The sequence below is a fragment of the Exserohilum turcica genome (assembly GCF_000359705.1).
Source record: "Exserohilum turcica Et28A unplaced genomic scaffold SETTUscaffold_4, whole genome shotgun sequence".
Lineage (NCBI taxonomy): Eukaryota > Fungi > Ascomycota > Dothideomycetes > Pleosporales > Pleosporaceae > Exserohilum > Exserohilum turcicum.
Genome location: NW_007360247.1, coordinates 1,954,682 through 1,974,263, shown reverse-complemented (window position 1 = coordinate 1,974,263; position 19,582 = coordinate 1,954,682). Strand labels below are relative to the sequence as shown.

Below are 19,582 nucleotides of genomic sequence, written 5' to 3'. Positions count from 1 at the left end.
CTGTCTCACTCACTGATTTACTCACCGCCTCGTTATTCATAGTTGTGTTTATGAAGAAAGATAATGATGGGAGTAGGAGACGAGGTGGAACATGAGTCCAGGATGCCGAGGAGGCAGCAGATGTGTGTGTGTGTGTGAGACATATACACACAAGTGTGGGCGAACAAAAAAAATTAAAAGGCGAGTGAGACGATTGAGTCACTGAGGGTGTGGATCAAGAATGATAGTCATGCATTGATTCAATCCACACAGGATAATAGAGGACACCAAATCAAGAACGATGATTAACAATGTTATACTACGCTACGCTATACTTATGCGTCATGCGCTGGTGGCGCAGCAAAAAACAACAACAAATCTCTAGTATCAAATACCCAAAAACAAAGACTACACACCCAGTGGAACATGCGTCCATCTAGAGTCAGATGTGGTATCCGTCTTTCCCCATGTCTTTCCATGTACTATAACTTCTTAGATGCTTGCAAATGCAACATTAAATGACTTTTGTGTTGAAAAAGACATTGCCGCGAAGATCGCAAAAAAAGGCAAAAAAAGCAAAAAAAAAACATTAACTGCAACAGAATGCGTCATGCACATTACTGTCGTGTACAAAAAAAAACACAATCGTATCTCGACCTTTATATAGGACACAATAAACATTCGCTCATCGTCGGTTGAAGTTGAGATATTTTGCGGCCATAAAGAGGATGATGAGGTTACTGGCAATGTAAACAATAAAGATGCCGAGATCTCTCCATCGGTTGTCGAAGCTGTAGCCGAGCGGGTTGTAAAATTGGTCTCCGATCTTGTATGCGCAGTACTCGCATACACTAGAGGCGTTGTCGCGGATGTAGCCAGGTGCACCGCTTGCGAAGAAGTCGCTCATGTAAGAGCCGCACGTCTGGCCCTGGGGAGCCTGGAAAGTGTTGAACTCGGCAGAGGTGCACTCGACAGATCGTCCGTGGAGTTCAGTAACAACCATACCACCAATCAAGCGTGTAAAGGGGTTAAGCTCGTATAGCCAGACACGCCAGAACTTGGGAATGGAGGGCTTGGGGATGGTGACACCGCAGAAGAGGGAGAAGATGATCTGGTACCATGGTCAGTAAGCAAGTCATGAGATGTGTGGGGAAATCTACTCACGATGATGAAGGGGTTGACGTAGGAGGCGAGGAACGGGTCGGGTGTCAGGGCAGCAATGGCTTGAGCCAAGGTAACCGAGAAAATCTCGGTAATCAAGATCATGAAGAACTGGTATCCGGCACGCGAGCTTGCCGAGTTGAGCCCAGGAATGTAGTAGAGCGGGATGAAGAAGAAGACGGCGCACAAGATGCTGTATGGCATCTCTGCTATGACCATGGACAAGGCGAATGGGAACGTCTTGTAGGCCTTTGAAATTTGCTCACGGAAAGAAATGGTGCGCTGTATGGCGTACTTTGGCTCGACTTGGGCGAGAATGAGAGCCGGAAGGACAGTAACCTGGAAGATGATGAAGATGCGGTACTGCAGAGATGACCGGGAGTTGTCGAGCTGAAGGTACATGAGACCTGTAAGCAGAGCAATGATGACGTGGTTGAACAGACGAGTGAAGCCGTAGTTGGGGGTACGCCAGAAGGAGAGGTTCTGGCGGTGGACAACCTTCTTGATCTGGTACGAGAGGGGAGTGGCATACTCCTTCTGGTCCACGGGTTCAGCGCTACCGACAGCAGCAAGACGCTCCTGCTTGACCTCGGCAATGTGTCGCTTGACCTCTGCGAATTCTTCAGAGTCGTCCCAAATATCAGCCCAGTCGCGGTCACCGATACGAGGTGCAGAGCCCGCGCCAACAGCATCCAGCATCCATTCTGCGGGGTTAGCAGCAGGAGGACAGTCGGCGCCGTGGCGGTGGAAGTAGTCGAGGAGAGCGTGAGCGTCTTTGCCAATGTCGCCAAAGTAGACACATCGGCCACCTCGCTGGAGGAGCAGGAGACGGTCGAAATTCTCAAACAGTGCAGAGTTGGGCTGGTGAATGGTGCACAGAATAGCCTGGCCGGCAGCAGCCAGCTTGCGGAGGAAGCGAACAATGTTGAAGGCGCTCTGAGAGTCGAGACCAGAGGTAGGCTCGTCCAGGAAGAGAAGCAGCTCGGGCTTGGCAGCAAGCTCAACGCCAATGGTCACACGCTTGCGCTGCTCAACCGCCAGACCACTCTCCGGGTCTCCGATGATGGCGTCGGCAATGTCCTCCATTTCCAACAAAGCAATAACCTCCTCGACGTACGCATACTTTTCGGCCTGGGGCGTTTCGAATGGCTGACGGAGATCGGCGGAGAAGCGGAGTGCTTCCCGTACAGTGGCGGCGGGCTCGTGGACGTCGAGTTGTTCAGCATAGGCAGTTCCACGCTGGAAGGCGATGCCAGGTGCTTTACCATCAACCAGCTTGTCGCCAGAAATGACACCAATATTCTTGCGGTTGGCAAGCACATCAAGAAGCGTCGTCTTGCCGGCACCCGAGGCTCCCATGAGGGCAGTCAGTTGGCCAGGCTTGACGTATCCGTAAATGTGCTTGAGCAGACGCAGCTCACCGCCGGGGATTGGAACATCGTAGCAGAGATCTTCCCACGTGAGGACCGACTTGGACTCAATGTTGAGTTCGGAACCCTCATCTTTGTTGGCGTCTCCACGGGTGCGCCTGCTACGCTTCTCCTGCAGTTTGGTATTGAGCTCTGCGAGCTCCTTGTCCTCCTTGACGAAAAAGGTGACTGTGCGACCGCCTGCGCCCCACTTGACAAACTCACCCAGGAATGCATTGGCAAGGAGAAAGAGAACAATGAGCGCAACCATGATACCAAAGTGCATCCAGAGATCACCCGAGTCCCACGAAAACGACGTCTTGACGTAATCAATACCCTTGATGATTCTGGATCCGGCCTTGCTGCCAGGCAGGGTGCAGACTTCAGCATTGAGATTGTTGTATCCTGCGCCCGACGGAATGATTGAGCTGCCAACACACGTCAAGTCGAGGTGACGGAACTCGTTCATCATCATGGCCGAGAAGCCGAGACCCAGGGCGTTGATGTAGAAAATCCACCGAAGCCAGACTTGTTCGGATTGCCACTGGATGAGATAACCGGACGTCAGCACGAAGAGGGTGATGATGGTGGCGGCCAGACGAATAGCAACATCAAAATCGGGACAAAGACAGCCGACTGTTCGGAAGAAGAGCGTCATGCCCAGGTAGGCAGTGATGATGATCAGGACAAAGATGAAGAAGGCTCCAGCATCCCGGACCAGGTTGGTCATGAAGTAGACAATGATGGAGAAGACCAAGATCTGCACCGAGGCAAACAAAAGATCGACACCAATCTGAGCTATCCAAAGGGCCGAGGGGCGGTGGAAGGTAAAGGCGCGGTGCTTGTTAACAATGGGCCGTCCCATCATGGTAGATCCGAGTTCAGAGAAGGCCTGGAAAGCGTTGAAGAGCAGAGCGATGAAGAGGACACCTCCACGTGTGAAGGCGCCTGCCGAAGTACGGGGAAGATCAAGCCAGACGGTACCGATGATGATGGCGATGGAGAGAGAGGTAATCCATGAGACAGCCAGAGCAAACTTGTCCTGCCACTTGAGCAAGAACTGGCGCTGTGCCAGAGCCCACACCTGGAGATAAAAGGGGATCGAGTAGACCGACTTCTGGGGCGCGTGTCGCTTGCTCTCCTTGACGGCGATTTGAAACTCTTCGTAGACGTGCTTCTCTTGGGCCATCTGGGCCTTGTAGGCAGTCATCTCGGCGTCAAGTCTGGCGGCCGTCTCGGACTTGTTGAAGGCCTCGGCGAGGGCATCGGGCGTCGAGGGGACGTCGTTTTCGCTCCGGCCCGCCTTGAACTCGCGCTCAAAGGCGTCTGTGCAGCCTGTAAGGTAGTCGGGCGTGGTTTGGCGAGGCTTCTCAAGGAAGCCGAGGCCTTCAAAGTAAGCACGGGCTTCCTGGGCAGGTCCAAAGTAGACCTGGCGTCCGCTGTCAATGACCATGACCTTGTCAAAGCACTTGTAAATGTTCTCCGAGGCCTGGTACAGCGACACAAATGTGGTTGTCTTGTAGATGTTTGTGAGGACTCTGAGCGAACGGGCATAGTCGACGGCCGTGGAAGCATCCAAACCTCTTGTGCTGTTGTCCCAGCTCATCAAAGAAGCTCCCGTGATCATGGTCTCAGCAATGGAAACACGTTTCCTCTCGCCTCCACTAACACCACGGACAAAGGGGTTGCCGACAATGGTGTTTCGCGTGTGCTCAATGTTGAACATCTTGAGCATGGTGTTGATGATCTTTTCCTTGAAGTCCTTTCGCGAAAGGCCGGCGGGCCGCTTGCCAGGCGCCTTTGTCTCGAGTGCAAAGTCGAGCGTTTGGCCAACGGTCAGAGTGGGATGGTGGTTCTCGTCTTCCTCGCAGTAGACGGCCTCGCCACGATACCTCTTGGCAAAGAGGTCGGCGTCGAATGGGCCGTACAAGACGTCTCCATCTATCTTTGTGTATCCGTATCGCTGGTTGCTGATGACCTTGAGGAAGGTGGTGCAACCACTGCCTGGCTTTCCGAGAACCAGGACCATCTCACCGGGCTTTACGACACCCTTGAAATCCTTGAGGATGTCGAACTCGGTGCCCTTCTTGCCCAGGCCCAGCAGGCTGGCGGCCGTTTCAACCACATTGAAAAAGGATACAAATGCATCGGGAAATGTCTGGACTCCATGTTAGCTGCGACGACGGACGTGCATGTCCCAAACCAAATGGCTTACCTTTACGTAATTCTTGACACCACCTGCGTGGGAGTTAGCGCTCATGTCATGTAGATGGTATGCAGGGTGGAGCCATACCAATACCGCTGACGGTGAGACCATCCCACATGACGCCGATGCGCTTCGACTTGATTCCAGCCGCCTCTTCTTCGTTGCGAGAACCGCGCAATGTTGCTTCGAGGTCAAAGGGCTCGTCCGAGGTGTCGGAGCCCTCTGCAGCCACCTTCTCGACATCGGCAGGGGCAGTCTTGTCCTTGCGGCTTTGCCTGCTCTGGACGCGACTCAGGCGGCGCGAGAGGTTGCTGGCGCGGGAAAGCTCTTTGGAGAGTTGGGCGAAATCCGACTCGGCACGCTGGACGTCGACGCCGTAGGGGTTTTCGGTTTCCTGTGGCTTGGGCGAGTTGCGCGCGGTGCTCTCGCCGCCAATCGAGGCTGTCCTCATACTGGCGTTGTCGTGTGCATGCTGGTTGCGATTGGGGTGGATGGGCTCGAAGGTGGCGCCCTCGGTGTGCTCGCGAGCGTGCGTGTTTTGTAGGCCGGCGTTGTCCATGGCAGGCGGGCGGTAGTGGGCGCGCGCCCTGGTGGTTGATCAAAGGGTCGCGAAGCTGTGTGCAGGCAGAGAGAGGGAACGACGGGCCAGTGCAGAGGGAGAATTTAAAGAAAGCAGCAGGCCGGGCAGACAATGGCCAAAACCAAAAAAAAAAAAAAAAAGAACGCAGCACCAAACAAAACGCAACGGGCAGCCTAGCGGCGGGGTGGGAAGGCGGTCGCGACAAGGCTAATGAAAAGAAGAAAAGAAATGTCAGGGCCGGAGATAAGAAGGACAGGAGACGGGCAGTGGGGCAGCTAGGCGTCGGGGCATTGGAGAGTCAAGGCCGAGTAGGGTGGATAGGCACGACGACATACTAGGATACGACTACTACTAGCAGGCGACGTTGACACGGGGTGAGGCGGCCGCGGCCGTGTCTGTGATGCACTCATAATGACTAAAGCGGGCGGCGCGTGCCTGAGCGCTAGGGTTGGGATGGCGCAAACGGTTGAGAAAGCATGGTTGGGGTTGGAGACAACAAGTGCGGCCAAACGAGTTTCAATGGGCCGAATATCTAGACGTCATGCCCAGTGTGCGCCATGGCGGCAGGCCGTCGAGGGCGACTGCCGGCACCGGTGTGCGGCATCCATGTGGGATGCCTCGGGCATGCATGGTGCAGGCCGGCCGTGACTGTGCTCACGGCCATGGCAGCAGGTGTGCTACTACGTCTGGCAGCTGTGACGGTGGCGGCGATGGTGGGCGTGGATGTGCGCGCGTGTGGGTGGGTGGGTGGGTTCGTCGTAGTCGTTGGTCGGTGGTCGGTGGTGGTGGTGGTGGATGGGGTCGGGGTTGAGGCGGCCTGCTTCCGCTAAGGCTGATGTTTTGTGGCGCACCGCTTAGCTGACGGGGCTCCACCCAATCCACTGCCGTGCATGTGCATGGCCTTGCATTCACGGGTTTGTCAGCGCGCCGAGTTCAGCGTCTTGGCCTATGACTCATGTTCTGGCCAGTTGTGGGCAGTCGCGCGCCCCGCTCGACTCGCAATCAGCATGTGGAGAGGCACCCTATAGTACTTTACTCTACGACTTACTGCTACTGGTATATACGCACATGTGCCGCGGCAGCTGGCCTGTCTTGTCTCGGGTCTGCTGCATCGTCGTCGCCCGCGGCAACAAGGTTTGGGGCGGCGGCAGCAGCAGCAGCAGCAGCACATAAGACGCAGCATTACCCCGAGCCCGCGCCCATATGTTTATAGGCTCCTGAGCGCTCGACGGACAGCATAACGCGGTTGGTGCGCGGTGCTGGTCCGGGGGAGGGCACGGGCGGCCATCCCTGTGCATGTACGGACGAGCAGCGGGAGCGCGTTTATCGGCAGCCCAGCCGGGTCGAGCACGCCCGCTCCACTTCTGTCGACTCATCCTGACCCATTCTAGAATCATCCGCGACTATTGGTGCTGCGCCCTTTCCCTGCTTCTGCTTATTCTTCGGTGCCCAGTGCTTCGGCACACACGCATACAAGTCCAAGTACATGCCCCCCTTTCTTCTCGCCATGGCCGCTGGTGTCAGAAGCAGCGCCGCCACCACCGCTTTCCTCTTCTGGTCGTGCGCCGCCCCGTCAGCCACTGACATAAGCATGCCGCGGAAAAACAAACATCCACCAGCTAACCGCCGCTAGCCTTGTCGCCAGGACAAGCTACCCCCCCCCCCCGTCTGCGTCCTGTCGCTCGTGTTTCTCCTTCCGCCCGTGCTTAACGCCGTTATTTCCACCTCATCCTGCAACTCATCACCCATGCCAGCGCGCATCCAAACCTGATACCCGAATCGTGAAACGCGCTAACCACTTCCAGCCGCCATCGCCCTCCGGCATTCGTCCGCACCCGCCACGCTTTCCTCGGACAGCGTCTGTCAAAAGTCATCGGTCTGAACCACCCTCTATCCACTTTTTTGGTATAATCCGACACCACATATTCATTTTATCGGTTGATTTGTTTTACCACTGTGCTCAACATGTTGCACGGTACATTTTGAAACGCGCCCGAGGCACCGAAGCACACAACACAAGATGATCTACTTCATCTTCGCCATCACATCATACGATGTCGACAGAATGGCTCGTTTGGTCTTTTCTATCCATGTGCCAACTTCAAAGATCCCCTGGCTAGCGCTGCTGAGAGTTTCTACCCCAGATGACTGGACACCTAATGCCAACCCATCGCTTCCGCTGCTGCTGCAAGTCAGCACATTGTATCCCCCCATGTACAAACTATAACACCCACAGCGCGACGCGACTCTCTGACGCCAGGTCATGTGCTCGCACGTGCCTCAACCACATGTTGAAAAAATATCCGTCTTTGTCCGTGCATTTCTGTTCATCACTTCCTAAGAAATGGTTTCACTTTCGTCCAAAACCTAGACGTGGGCAATGTATGCAACTTGGGCGCTGACGTAATCTACAAAGTGACCAACCCACAAATCTATACAAGAAAACAGATTTCACACATGCAAGAAAAATGAAAATACAAGATGCTTGCATTCACCCATCCATGCATGACTGTCGAAGAAAGAATATCAATCTCCAAAATTCTTCATCCAGACACTGTTACACTGACAATGAATTAACCGGTCCCTCTTCCTCGCTAATCTCCATCAACCATCTTGATCGGGCCCCTTACCACATACATCCATGCATGCATGCATACTCGCTCCATCACGTGCACCGTGCACCCGACCCTTTCCAGCAACCTCCCCCTCACCCATGTCCTTGCCGCACATCTACTTTGCTTTGTTTGGTTTAGTCGCTTTCTACTCTGAATCCTAAGCCTAGTCCTACTCTTACTCTTACTACTACTCGTCTTGCTACTACTCGTCCAACTACTTCCACCACGCAGCAGCAGTACGTGTTTTGCATGGTATTTATGACGTCTACCATAAGAGTACTACGGATTCTCTTCATACTACTACTATTTTCACCACTAATATACCAACGACGACGGCATTATAGAGGAGTGGTGGGAGAATAATTGGAGCAAGTGGTTTCTATGATATGCTATATAATGGCACAATGCACGACCCAAGACAGCAGCAATAAGTAGTAGACTACAGTATAATACAGGTGCTAGTCTGGTGGTAACCTCCCGTCTCTAGCCAAGTACATGTTCCTCTATTAAAGTGCTATGCTATGCTTCATCAGGTACAAGGCTGGAATATGCTAGGTGGGTGTGGGGAATACTGTGGTAATGCATAGCTGATTCTGTGGTGGGTGCTGCATTGGGAATATACAAAGGGGGGGGGGGAGAGAAAGTAGGGGAGTAAAGAAGTAGAGAGGAGAAGAGGAGAAGAAATCTATACCACCTGCTTACAACAAACCCGCTTAACAATACAAAAGACCGAAATATGTACACAACAGAGAAAGAAAAAAAAATATATATCAGCATTCTGTGCATTTTGCTTGTATTTATCCAAAGTAGACTGGCAGAAATCAAGTACTCGTCACACTTGTACTAGAGAAGAAGAGGAAGACATGCAGGAACAGATGCAGCATTCCCCCCCACCCCTCCACACATTCATACCCCAAGAACAAAAAAAAACAAATCCCACCTCAGAAAACCAGAAAACACTTCTACTTACACACTCCAAATATCACTGCTTGACGAAGGATATTCAAACCCAAAAAAAAATCAGGCATCAAGTTCGACACTCTGATATACTCTCATACCAGTTCTCCTGTACTGCAATATCAACTTGATCGTAATATCAACTTATTCGTAACAAGCCAACAATTGTATACCACTCACTTGCCTGTAGTCGCTATGGCAATGCTTTGGTTTTTTTTTTAGATAGTTTAGCGTATTTGCTACGACGATTGAGATTTGTGGATAGTAAGAATTTGGATAGATACTAATGTACTTTGTACCTGGTAAGACTATTTGGTGATGTATATTAAGAGGTGCTGGAGTTGGATGCGGGGGCTGACAATATACATAGAGAGAAGGAGAGAGAGAAGGAGAGAGAGAAGGAGAGAGAGAAGGAGAGAGAAGGAGAGAGAAGGAAATCCAGCCTATGCACACTCAATATAAACATATCCCTTGCAGATAGATATCAAAAAAAAATAAAAGTTGAATTTGGGTATGATTTTGCTAAGCCTTATCCTATCCACTCCACTCCACTCCACTCCACTCCACTCCATGCCATCTCCCGTTCGTTCATTCATTCATGTACCTCCCAACCTCCCCCTCCCTCCATCCGAACCTTGACTACTCCACCACTCCTCTCCAAAAACAAAAAAAAACGCTCAACATACGTACGTACATGGATGAACATGTTCTTTCTTTCTCGCACAAAAGAAAAAGCCGCAAAAGCCAAACTGGCCAAAAAAAAACTGGGTACTTAACAGACAAGAACAAGAACAAGAACAAGAACAAGGCTCTCTCTCTCTCTCACACACATACACTTTGCAGATAGATACATAGCAAAAGTACATGAGAGAGTAGATAAACTAAGCAAAGCAAAGCAGAGCGAAAGCAAATAAGCAAAGTACTTTCATCTTCCTCTTCTTCCTCTTGAACCATGCCCAAAAAACCCAGCACTCTTCTTCCCTGCTTTTCCCCTCGTCTTGCTCTTCTTGTACTGTATCAGCTTTACAACGAGTCAAGACAAGACAAGACGATGCAAGCAAACAAGGCCGCACCTTCAACAGAAAACACCAAAAAAATTGACAAGGGGATAACATGTGGAGCAACAGAATGGGCATTTTTTCTTCTTCTTCTTCTTCTTCTTCTCCTTTGATATCTGAACGTAGAAAAAAAAAGACGACGACAATACATCAGACGAGTTTCTGGGGGTAAATTGCAGGACCACCAAAAAAAAAAGAACGAGTCCACATACAACGACATGGGACAACGACCAACGACAAAATGCCCAACAGATGGCCGAACAACAACAAAAAAATACAGCACTACAACTACCTCTTCAACAAACCGGCTTCAAGTGCCAATTCTGATTTTTCATCCGGCACATTACTGCCAGCACTACCAGCACCAGCACCAGCACCAGCACCAGCACCACCGGGGAGAGGGACTCTAGACTTGGTCTCGGCATGTCCCAACGCCAGCTGCGACTGTGGGTATTGGTGTGAATGTGACTGCGACGACGAAGAAGGAGGCGGTCTCCTTCCAATACGCGCAAGCCAACTCTCCGCACTCTGCACGGTTCCATCAACGACGGTGGTAATCTGGCCCATCATGTCGAGACCCTCTTTGGCAAACGCCAGCATGCGGTTTGCGCCGCGGACTTCGTCGCCGCCCGTGCTGTCGTGGCTGGTGTTTCTGCTGGCGAGTTGCCAGCGCTGCGGCACGGATAAGAGTTGAGTGCGGACGACGGTTTGGGCGTTTTGCGGGAGGGCGCCGCCCGTGTAGCGCGAGACGGATTGGACGACGGATTGGAGCGTGGTCCAAATGTCTGATGAGAGGGCCTTGATGCGGTTGGCGATGCGGCGGACTTGGTCGTCCTTGTCGTGGTCGACTAGCCCCATTTGCGCCATGTTGCCGTTGAGCTGGGCCTTTTCGTCTTGGCTGGTGGATTGCCTCTGGTTGCGGAGGGCGGCCTCGTACTCTTCGAGGACGAGCTTGAGCGCACGCATGACCGAGTCAATGTGTGTTGTTGCGCTGCGGAGGAGCCCAAGACACAGCTTCAGCGAGCGGAGTGATGTCTCGGAGAGTGCTACACCGAGTCCAGACGTGGTCATGATGAGCTGTGTCGACCAGTTGACGCGACGGTCTTGTGGCGTGTTGGACCGTTGCTCTGGTGACTTTTGTGCATTCGCGTCTCCTGATACAACCGCCTCTTCGTAGTTTGGAGATCGCTGGTCGTCGTAGGCCGGCAGTGATTCAGTGTACGAAGACTGGGAGCCGCCTCTTGTCCGTGACGCTGCGGCAAGTGCATCATCGACATCCATGGCATCGTCTGCAGGGCTCGCGATCCTCTGCCTCTTGCTTCGAGAAGCGTCACCGTCGCCCTGTTCGAGATCGCTAGGCCGGCGGTGTCCTTCGCCTAGATATCGGCGCAGGCTCTTTTCCATGCCCGTCCTTCTGCCGACAGACGAGACTGTATTTACCATGGGCGACCCGATATTGCGCTCCAGCAGCTCTGCGCCGTACTGAACCAGGCGCGGCGTGTAGCCCTTGGTGGTGTTGTAGGCTGATATGGAGCCATTGATGGAGCTGCCCAGCCACGGGTGGTTTGAGGTAATCAGAGAAAGCAGCGGTTCCGGAGGTTCAGCCGTGGGCGAGCGGGCAGACAGGGTGAGAGATCGGGCTGTTGGCGAGCGAACAAAGTCTGTAGTCTCTTGTCAGCATGTCCTATACACGACTCGCGTCATAAGCACACCCCGCGTACCTGGATTCCCCAGCCCACTTAGCGCCTCAGCGGCCAACCGTACATCCGGGTCGTCCATACTGACGCTCGTTTCACGTCTGCTTGTCGTGTCGTCTGGCACGCTGCGTATGCTGGCCGTGTCCATGGGACTTCCCATGTCTTCGCGCGAGAAGCCCTCTGGCACGCTGGGAAAGGTCGCACTGTTGGGCGCGGGCAGCACGCCCCAATGCGGCGCCTCAAAGTGCGCGCGCGGGCTGTATTCTATCGAGTTGTGCGGCGTGTGGCGAGCCTTGGTCTCGGGCAGGTGCAGCGACTTGATGCCTGGAAGCCGTGCATTGTCGTGGTGGTTGTGCGTGGGGAGATGCGTGGGCACCGACGGCAGATGCAGCGACTCGGGCTCGTGTTGCGTGTATGCAGGCGGCGGGGCAGGCTGGAGCGGGCGCTCTTGTTCCATGGCGGAGTTGTCGTTGTCGGCGTTGTCGGTGTCGGCGTGGTTGAAGGGTGCGGCGCTTGTGATGCGGGCGACGGGTGCCCCACGTATGCTCGCTGTATGCGCCAACCACGGGCAGGCGATATTTTTCGCGATGGCGTGCGGGAGCGGTGCCGTGATGCGCTATGGCGGGCAAAGGCGTGGCAATGGTCCAGGACGGGGCCGGGGCAAAGGGCTCGAAAAGGGAATGGCACTTGGCGGGAGCGGAATCGGACGTCGGGGCGCAAATTGAGGGCGCGGCGGTGATGTCGGTCAGGGGAGGCGAGGCGTCAGGCCAGCGGCAGCATGGCAGGGCGGACAGCAGGCGGTGGTGGTGGTGGTGGCGGTGGTGGTAGTGAGCGGCGGGCAGTGGGCATGGCCGGTGTGGACGAGGCCAAGGATCGAGAGGAGCTGGGAGCGACAATGGGGGAGACGCCAGACGAAGAACGCCCGGCGGCAGCAAATTGGGGGTCACGACAAAAGCCATGAATCTCACATGTCAGTCCTATCACATGTCACCGGCGATCCACCACCACCACCGCCCACCACCCACCAGTCCACGCCACCCTTCCTGGCTTGGCACCCACTGCCCCGTGCGAATCAACACCCGTAGCCAGCCCAGTCTACATGTAAGTATGCACACCACGCCTACATACGTGTTCAGCCGTTTGCGCTGATGGCCTTCTGCAGCGTCGACGCGGGCGTTGGGCTGTTCCTCCTCCTCCACCACCACGCCGCATCTCACGAACCCACCCATGCCATGCCATGCACGTCGGCTCAACCACCAGCCGGAGCCGATAGGGACGTGGTCGACATGGGCATGGCCCGCAGCCCATCCACCGTTGGTCAGCCTTGTGCCTGTCTTACTCGATCCATCCACACACACACACACACACACACCCTCCACCTGCGCTTGCACGTGTAAATTACCTCAATTTGACCCAGCTTCCCCACATCAGCCCTGCAAACCTCCGATAGCCGCACCACCACCACCGCCACCACCACCACCCGGCACTTGACCTGCCGAGCCTGCTCACAACAAAGCACACGGACAACAGAACATGGCGAACCCTTCTGACTATTATGCATTATGTTTCGTTCGAGTGTCTTCTTCTTCTACGAGTGCGCAGACCGCCCCATGCCAAAGCCCCATACCAACACCAGAGTTGTCGTAACGCAATCCGACCAACCATGCGCTTACATGCTTTTATCGTAACACGGGGCCCGACCAAACCGTCCGGCCCCAAACATAGCAATTACAACAAGTATCAAAACCGCTGGCCCCTTGCGGCCATACCGTAGCAAGAATAAAGTCCCAGGAGCCCGGCCACGCTGGTGGCTCCTCTTTGCCAGACGTCCATGTGCGAAGCTGCGCCGCCCCAACCGTCGTTGCCGGCTAAGCGACGCACCTCGGCAGACACCACCATGGTCGCCGTCGCTTATGCCTTGCGGCTGCGGGTAGCCCGTCCGTTGGGCGTACCATTCGCCGACGTGCCCGTCGCAACGCCGTTGAGGGCAGCGCCGCGCGTAATCGACAGGCGCCTGCGGGCCTCGCCAACAGTCGGCACCTTCTCGTCCTTCATCTCCACCAATGCGCTGGTAGCCCGGCGGCGGCCCTTGGGCACCGGCTTCTTGTACGTGGCAAAGTAGAAGGCGAGGAACAGGAACAGGTACGACGTGATGATGCAGATGCCCGAGATGGCCGCAAATTCCTCGCCAGCACACTTGCCCATGTTGGGGAGGTGTGGCCAGTAGGTGCTGGTGAAGTAGGTCCACGACGCAAAGTAGATGAAGCCTGGTTCCCGTGTTAGCCATTGCCGCCTAGCGTACCGTAGAGAGCCGCCTTACCAAGGTCAAGCACAAACTGCGTGATTTGTCCAACCGTAATGTACTTCTTCCACCAGATGCGGATGCCTCGCGCGCTCTGGAAGTAGTACCAGTACATGACGACGTGGACCGCCAAGTTGAGCGTAATCACGGGCCATGACACGGGCGTGTGGCCGATGAGCTGCGTGTAGCAAAGCAGGGCCGTCGCACCATGGTGGTAGGTGTGGAGGAAAGCTGCAAAAAAAACAAATCATTAGCTTGACGCCACATAGGCTGCTATTAAATGCACATACTCAGGGGCTTCTTCTTCAAGAACAGGAAGCAAGTGTCAATCAGCTCGAGGAACTTGGTGAGGTAGTTGAGCTATGCAAACGTTAGCCCGGCCAGACAGTCGGTGTGCATGTGTACACGCAGCACGAAAAAAATACAACAAGGTAGAGAAAAAAAAGAGAACACGTACATAGTAGAGAATGACAAGCTTGTCGGTCCATCCACCCTGGTGGTCGCAAATGGCGAAGAAAAGACCCTTCCTAACCACCGTGGGGATCAATTGCTCGGCGAACAGCAGCAGCAGCGCCCCGCTAATGGCCGTCAGGTAGAAGTTGTGCACCTTGAACAGAAAGCTGAGCTTGAAGGGCTCGCGATTGCGCATGAGCTCGCGCCCGCCGAAAATTACAACGTAGTATGCCATGAGCGTCACGACACACGTCTTGAAGGTCGAAAGCGGCGTCTCGCCCTGCACGAAGCGGAAGTCCTGCGGCTTGTAGCCCGCAATGGACTCAAACGCCTTTTCGAAAATGGGCCACAGGGCCACGCCAAAAGGGCGGTCGAGCGTCGGCGCGCCGGCCTGGAGCCAGTCGGGGTTACCCATGTTTTTGCGGGAGATGTGTTATGTTTGTCGATTTGGGGGGTCGATGTTGGTCGTCGTCGTTGTCGTCGTCGTATTCGTGCAGAGGACAAGTTTATAAAGCACGGAGCTGGCGGAAGCGGTGGGATCGGGCGAGGGGATTTGTGTTGTTGTCGCGTGGATTCTGGGATAAGTTGCGCCCTATCGAATCGGGGGGGACGGCCTAGCCAAGTACGCAAGGGAACAACCAGCGAGAGAGAAGGGAAAGGTAATGGGAACCCAACGGGAACACACACACACACACACACACACACGAACACACACACCAAGGCGAGGGGGCGCAAAGGAGCGACAAAGAGAACGATGTGAAGAAGCGAATCTCACACCCAACGAGCAGAGAGAGAAAACAAGTGCAGACGTGCCAGAAGCCAGGGCCGGGCGACAGTTTTCTTTACTGCAGCGCTGGCCGGAAAGGAGGTCGGAAATGACCGCTGGCGTCGTCCGCCCATTGGCGCAGATCTGGCCTAACGAGCCGCTGGCCTCTCTCGTCCGAATTGCTCGTCTGCTCCTACACACATGGGGAGGGGGGGCCTTTTTGCATGATTGACCCCCAAGCACGGCCATGGTCCTGCTGGCCAACTCGCACTCGCTGCTTTCACCTTCACTTTGGCTTCGCTGCTGACTTGCTTGCCGCCAAGCCTTACACGCAGGTGCAGGTAGAGTGAGCGAGATGGCATCATCGCCCTGCCATGCCGCATGCCGCATGCCACATGCTTGTCGGCTGCGAGCCCTACCAATGTTTCGAAACACGCTCCAAGTGCCATGCCATGCTCCATCCCTGTCCTCACGCGCCTCGCACGTAAGTGCCCACAATGCCATGATGATTCTGATGCCCAGCTCTGCCGGATGCTGGCGCAGAGCCTGGGGGGAGGGGGCGTGGCACGTCCCAAAGCGGCATAGCCTCGGAGGCCTCGGCCTACCGCGCCCGACAAAGCCCCTTATTGTCCCTCGCAGCCGCATTACTTGTATGGGCTAGCTGGCTTACATACACACAGCACATTCGGCCCACCATACCGCCACATGTCGTCTTCACCGCAACGACGGTGAGCCATGGCTAATATATATACATACACAACAGGCCATGCTCCCCCTTGCCTCTTCGGCAGCATGACAAATTGACAACCGTGTCTACAACTGCCCTGTGTCCAATAAACTCTAGCCCTATACTTAACAAGACAGTAGCCCATTCATCCTGCCCACATGCCTGCACTGCCTGCTCCCTTGTTTTTTTGGCTGGGACCCGTCCCTGCATACACCACACACACACACACACACAAGTACCCTGGGCCCCATGCTCGAGCCCCTCACGACACCCGGCACACAATGCTTCTTGAACATCTGCTATTGCATATACATTGGTACAGGGAACCCCTAGCAGGTCACCCTCACTACTCTCTATAGGGCCCCCAAGACAGAAAAAAAGAAGAACATCCAGAACACCATTGTGTCAAAATCCGTCTTCTTTTGGGGGACTCTGGAACCCGCGCAACCGCTTAATGCCAACAAGAAACGTGCCATATCGCCACTACAAGCTATACTCAAAAGCCTACGCAGAGACCAAGACAACATGAAAAAAAAACACAAAAAGGACAAAGCAGCACACTGCACTCTACGAGCTCGTGACCCGCGTAATGCTACCCCCAGAATTGGCCCTTGCCCGTCCAGAAGGCGCTCGCGACGAGACAGCGTGGCCGGATGAAGAGTTGGGCCGGCTGTTGCTGCGAGGTCGACCAGCCGATCGGCGAGCACTCGACGACACATGGTGCTCCCCTGATGAAGAATGGTGCCGTCGCTGCAAACACACAGAGCACAAACACGTCAGATCCACTTGAACCCAACGCAAGCCTTTGGACGGGAAGAAGAACAACAACAACAACAACAACAAGAAGAAGAGAAGAGAAGAAGAAGAAAAAAAAGACCTAGGAGTCTAGGGATAGAATTAAGAGTAAATCGATTCGGCCACAAAGAATGCTCGTCTCGAGTTCTAGGGACTTAAGAATCAACGTACCGAGGTTTGGCTGCCTTGACGCTCATAATCTTTCGGCCGCCTGTCTCTCGATGCCGCCCCATCGTCTTGAAGACGGAGATTTTCCAGTCGTCCTTGAGCAGAGTCATCCACGCGTGCCGACGACTTGTCCGCCGTGCCATTTGAGCGTGATTCTGCAAGCTTGGCCAATTTGTCCCAGCGGTCTAGTCGGCTTTGCTGCCTTTGCGTCGCGTTGTTTTGCGACTCGGCATAGTCGTGCGAGCAGTCGTCAAACAGCTGCGGATTGACTTCCATGAATAGCTTCATGGCATTGTATACCATGCCGTGAATTGTTCTACGTGTCCTCGTTAGCAGGTGGCATTGGGCCACGCAAGGGGGTGCTGTAGCATACCGATTCCAGTGGCCCTTTGAGTTTTCGTACAGCGGGGCAAACATGATGGGCAGGATGACCTCGACATTGTCACTGACGAGATTGCAAAAGTATTCGTTGTTCCAAAAGTACAGTGCTCTCTCGGCAACCTGGAAGTGCGGGCTGGCGACCGACTTGGCGAGCTGGTTGAACAGAGGTTCTTGCACCTTTGCAAACTCGGCCGGATCCATGACCTCGAAGATGTCCTCGACTTCGTTGAGGAACATGACCTCCTTGGTGCTGTTCACCTTTGGCCAATACCGGAGGAGGCCCAAAACAACCTGCACATGTAAGCCTAGCCGGTTAGACGGAGCGTGCCCACTCACCTCTTCTGTCAAGGCCGCATCCTTTTCCAAGAACTGGACAATGCAATATGCCAATTGCGGGTGGTACATGCTCAGACTCTTGACCTTGTGCAGCGGAATGAGCACCCTTGTGAGGAAGAGCTTGTGTTCCTCCTTGAGCGGAAGAGCAAACCCGTTGATAATGGAACCGAGGATTTCCAGCAGCTCAGCGATTCCATTGAAGCGCTCGGTCTCGTAAATGAATTGAAAGAAGACGTTGTTGATAGAACGGCGAATGTACGAACGCAGATTGAGAAACTTGCCGTATATACGATGCAGTGTGGTTTTCAAAAAGTCGCGCTCTCTAGGATCCTCTGAGTCGAAAAGATCGAGTAGCTGCAAACATTAGCCTCGCAGTCGTGCAATTTGTCCATGGCAGGTTACCTACGCTGAGCACAAAACTGTGGTCTATGTATGCTTTGGCAATGTTTGTGTTAAAGTCCTGGCTTTCGATGAAGCGCAGGAAGAACTCGTAGACAACCTGGATGTGCGGCCATGCCACCTCGAGCACGGGCTCGTCTTCCTCGGGATCAAAGGCCTCGCCTTGGGGGTTCATAGGGGGTGGAATGGGCCGGAACAGGTTCTTGGCAAACATTTCGACGACGCGAGGATACATCTTCTCCGTGATGACCTGGCGGTTGTTGGCCACATAGTCGAGTAGCTCGTGCAGGGCCAGGCGCTTGATCTCCTTGGACTTCATGTCGCCGCTGGCATCGTTGAAATCGAAGATGATGTTGCATTGGTCAATCTTCTGCATGAACAGCTCCTCGCGCTTGTTGGGGGGCACCTCGTGGAAGCCGGGCAGCTTCTCCAGTTCACGCTGGCGCTGGTCCGAGATGTCGAAACGCGACGAGTGCTGCCGCTTGGGCGTCCTAATACCTTCAATGTTGTCCTTGGGCGTCGCTTGAAGACGGTCGAATATGCCCGACTTCTGGCCCGCCTTGGGAGGCGCAAGGTCGCCCGGCATTGTCTCGGCGGCGCCCGGAGGAGGAACATGCTGCAGGCAATACTTAGTCTGCGTCTCTGAGATGCACGAGGGTGCGGCGCGCCAGTACTTACAGGAGCGCTCGGGCTAATGACGACGCTCGGTGCCAGGGGCTGGCCGAGCCTAGAGGGCGTGCCTGGGCCTGCAGCGCCGGCATTGCCAGGACCGGCGGGATTCATCGAGCCTTGTGCGGCGTAGGGTTGCTGGCCGGCGGCGAGCGAGCCCGAGGCAGGCTGCTGGCTGGGCTGCATCGAGGCGTGGTGGGCAGCGGCGCCATCGGCAGCGGGCTGGCTCTTGCTGCGCGCATCCGTGAGCTGCGTCTGGGACGACGAAGGGGTGGCTTGGGCTGAGCCCGAGGGCGAGTGCGAGGCAGCGAGCGACGGCGAGGCCGTGCCGGAGTTGGAGTCTTTCTTCTTAGACGACTTGCCATCCTTGCTTCGAGAAAGCTGTTCGGACTAGACATGTTAGCCTCTGCGCAGCACGAGGGGCAGCGGGCACGGCTGGGGACGCAGGGGCTGGGGGGCACACGGAGACTTACGACCCTTTGCCTAAAGCCCTTCATGGTTGTGCAGGAGCGCCCACAGCCACGTCGTGGGCTGCGGAGGTGTTGCGGAGGCGGGCGTCCGAGTCTGAGGCAGGCCCCGAGGCGTGTCTGTCGACGGGTCGCGGTCCGGGAGGGCCAATGGATGCGAGCAGAGGGGCGCAGGCAGGGGGGGCGTCGACGGGTGAGGAGGCGTGCAGCTCAGGCCGACATGGAGGAGGGACGCGTGAGGTAGCAGATGGTGGCTAGTGTAGCCGTCTAGGAGGGTGCACGCACGGGGAGGCTGTCGAGGGAGGGCAGGGCAGGGCAGAGCTTCGCGAGAGGGGGCGGGCAGCGGGCAGCGGGCAGCGGGCAGCGGGCAGACGGCAGCTGGGGGCCGTGGGCAACGCGGCGTGGTGACGTAGAAGCGATCGGCCAGAGCAGGCGGGCGTGCACGAGAGAGCTGGAG

At 55.2% G+C, this 19,582-nt stretch overlaps 4 protein-coding genes across 4 annotated transcripts; all 4 read right to left on the bottom strand.

Moving 5' to 3' along the window:
• Window positions 1-664: 664 nt before the first annotated feature.
• On the bottom strand, window positions 665-5,314 carry SETTUDRAFT_21581 (uncharacterized protein; the record flags this gene model as incomplete). Its single annotated transcript, XM_008029845.1, has 4 exons — window positions 665-1,090; window positions 1,144-4,707; window positions 4,765-4,787; window positions 4,843-5,314. 4 exons carry the CDS (start codon window positions 5,312-5,314, stop codon window positions 665-667), a joined length of 4,485 nt encoding a protein of 1,494 aa, XP_008028036.1.
• Window positions 5,315-10,253: 4,939 nt separating this feature from the next.
• On the bottom strand, window positions 10,254-12,119 carry SETTUDRAFT_155503 (uncharacterized protein; the record flags this gene model as incomplete). Its single annotated transcript, XM_008030387.1, has 2 exons — window positions 10,254-11,626; window positions 11,687-12,119. The coding sequence occupies 2 exons, from the start codon at window positions 12,117-12,119 to the stop codon at window positions 10,254-10,256; spliced, it is 1,806 nt and encodes a 601-aa protein (XP_008028578.1).
• A 1,086-nt stretch (window positions 12,120-13,205) lies between these two features.
• SETTUDRAFT_164449 (uncharacterized protein) lies at window positions 13,206-15,182 on the bottom strand. The gene is made up of 4 exons (XM_008030386.1): window positions 14,422-15,182; window positions 14,255-14,324; window positions 13,983-14,195; window positions 13,206-13,929 (listed from the first exon to the last, which is right to left on the bottom strand). Exons 1-4 carry the CDS (start codon window positions 14,830-14,832, stop codon window positions 13,574-13,576), a joined length of 1,050 nt encoding a protein of 349 aa, XP_008028577.1. The 5' UTR covers window positions 14,833-15,182; the 3' UTR covers window positions 13,206-13,573.
• A 1,027-nt stretch (window positions 15,183-16,209) lies between these two features.
• SETTUDRAFT_164447 (uncharacterized protein) lies at window positions 16,210-19,284 on the bottom strand. The gene is made up of 7 exons (XM_008030385.1): window positions 19,132-19,284; window positions 18,668-19,048; window positions 17,997-18,605; window positions 17,591-17,944; window positions 17,247-17,545; window positions 16,877-17,189; window positions 16,210-16,660 (listed from the first exon to the last, which is right to left on the bottom strand). The coding sequence occupies exons 1-7, from the start codon at window positions 19,153-19,155 to the stop codon at window positions 16,478-16,480; spliced, it is 2,163 nt and encodes a 720-aa protein (XP_008028576.1). The 5' UTR covers window positions 19,156-19,284; the 3' UTR covers window positions 16,210-16,477.
• Window positions 19,285-19,582: the final 298 nt, after the last annotated feature.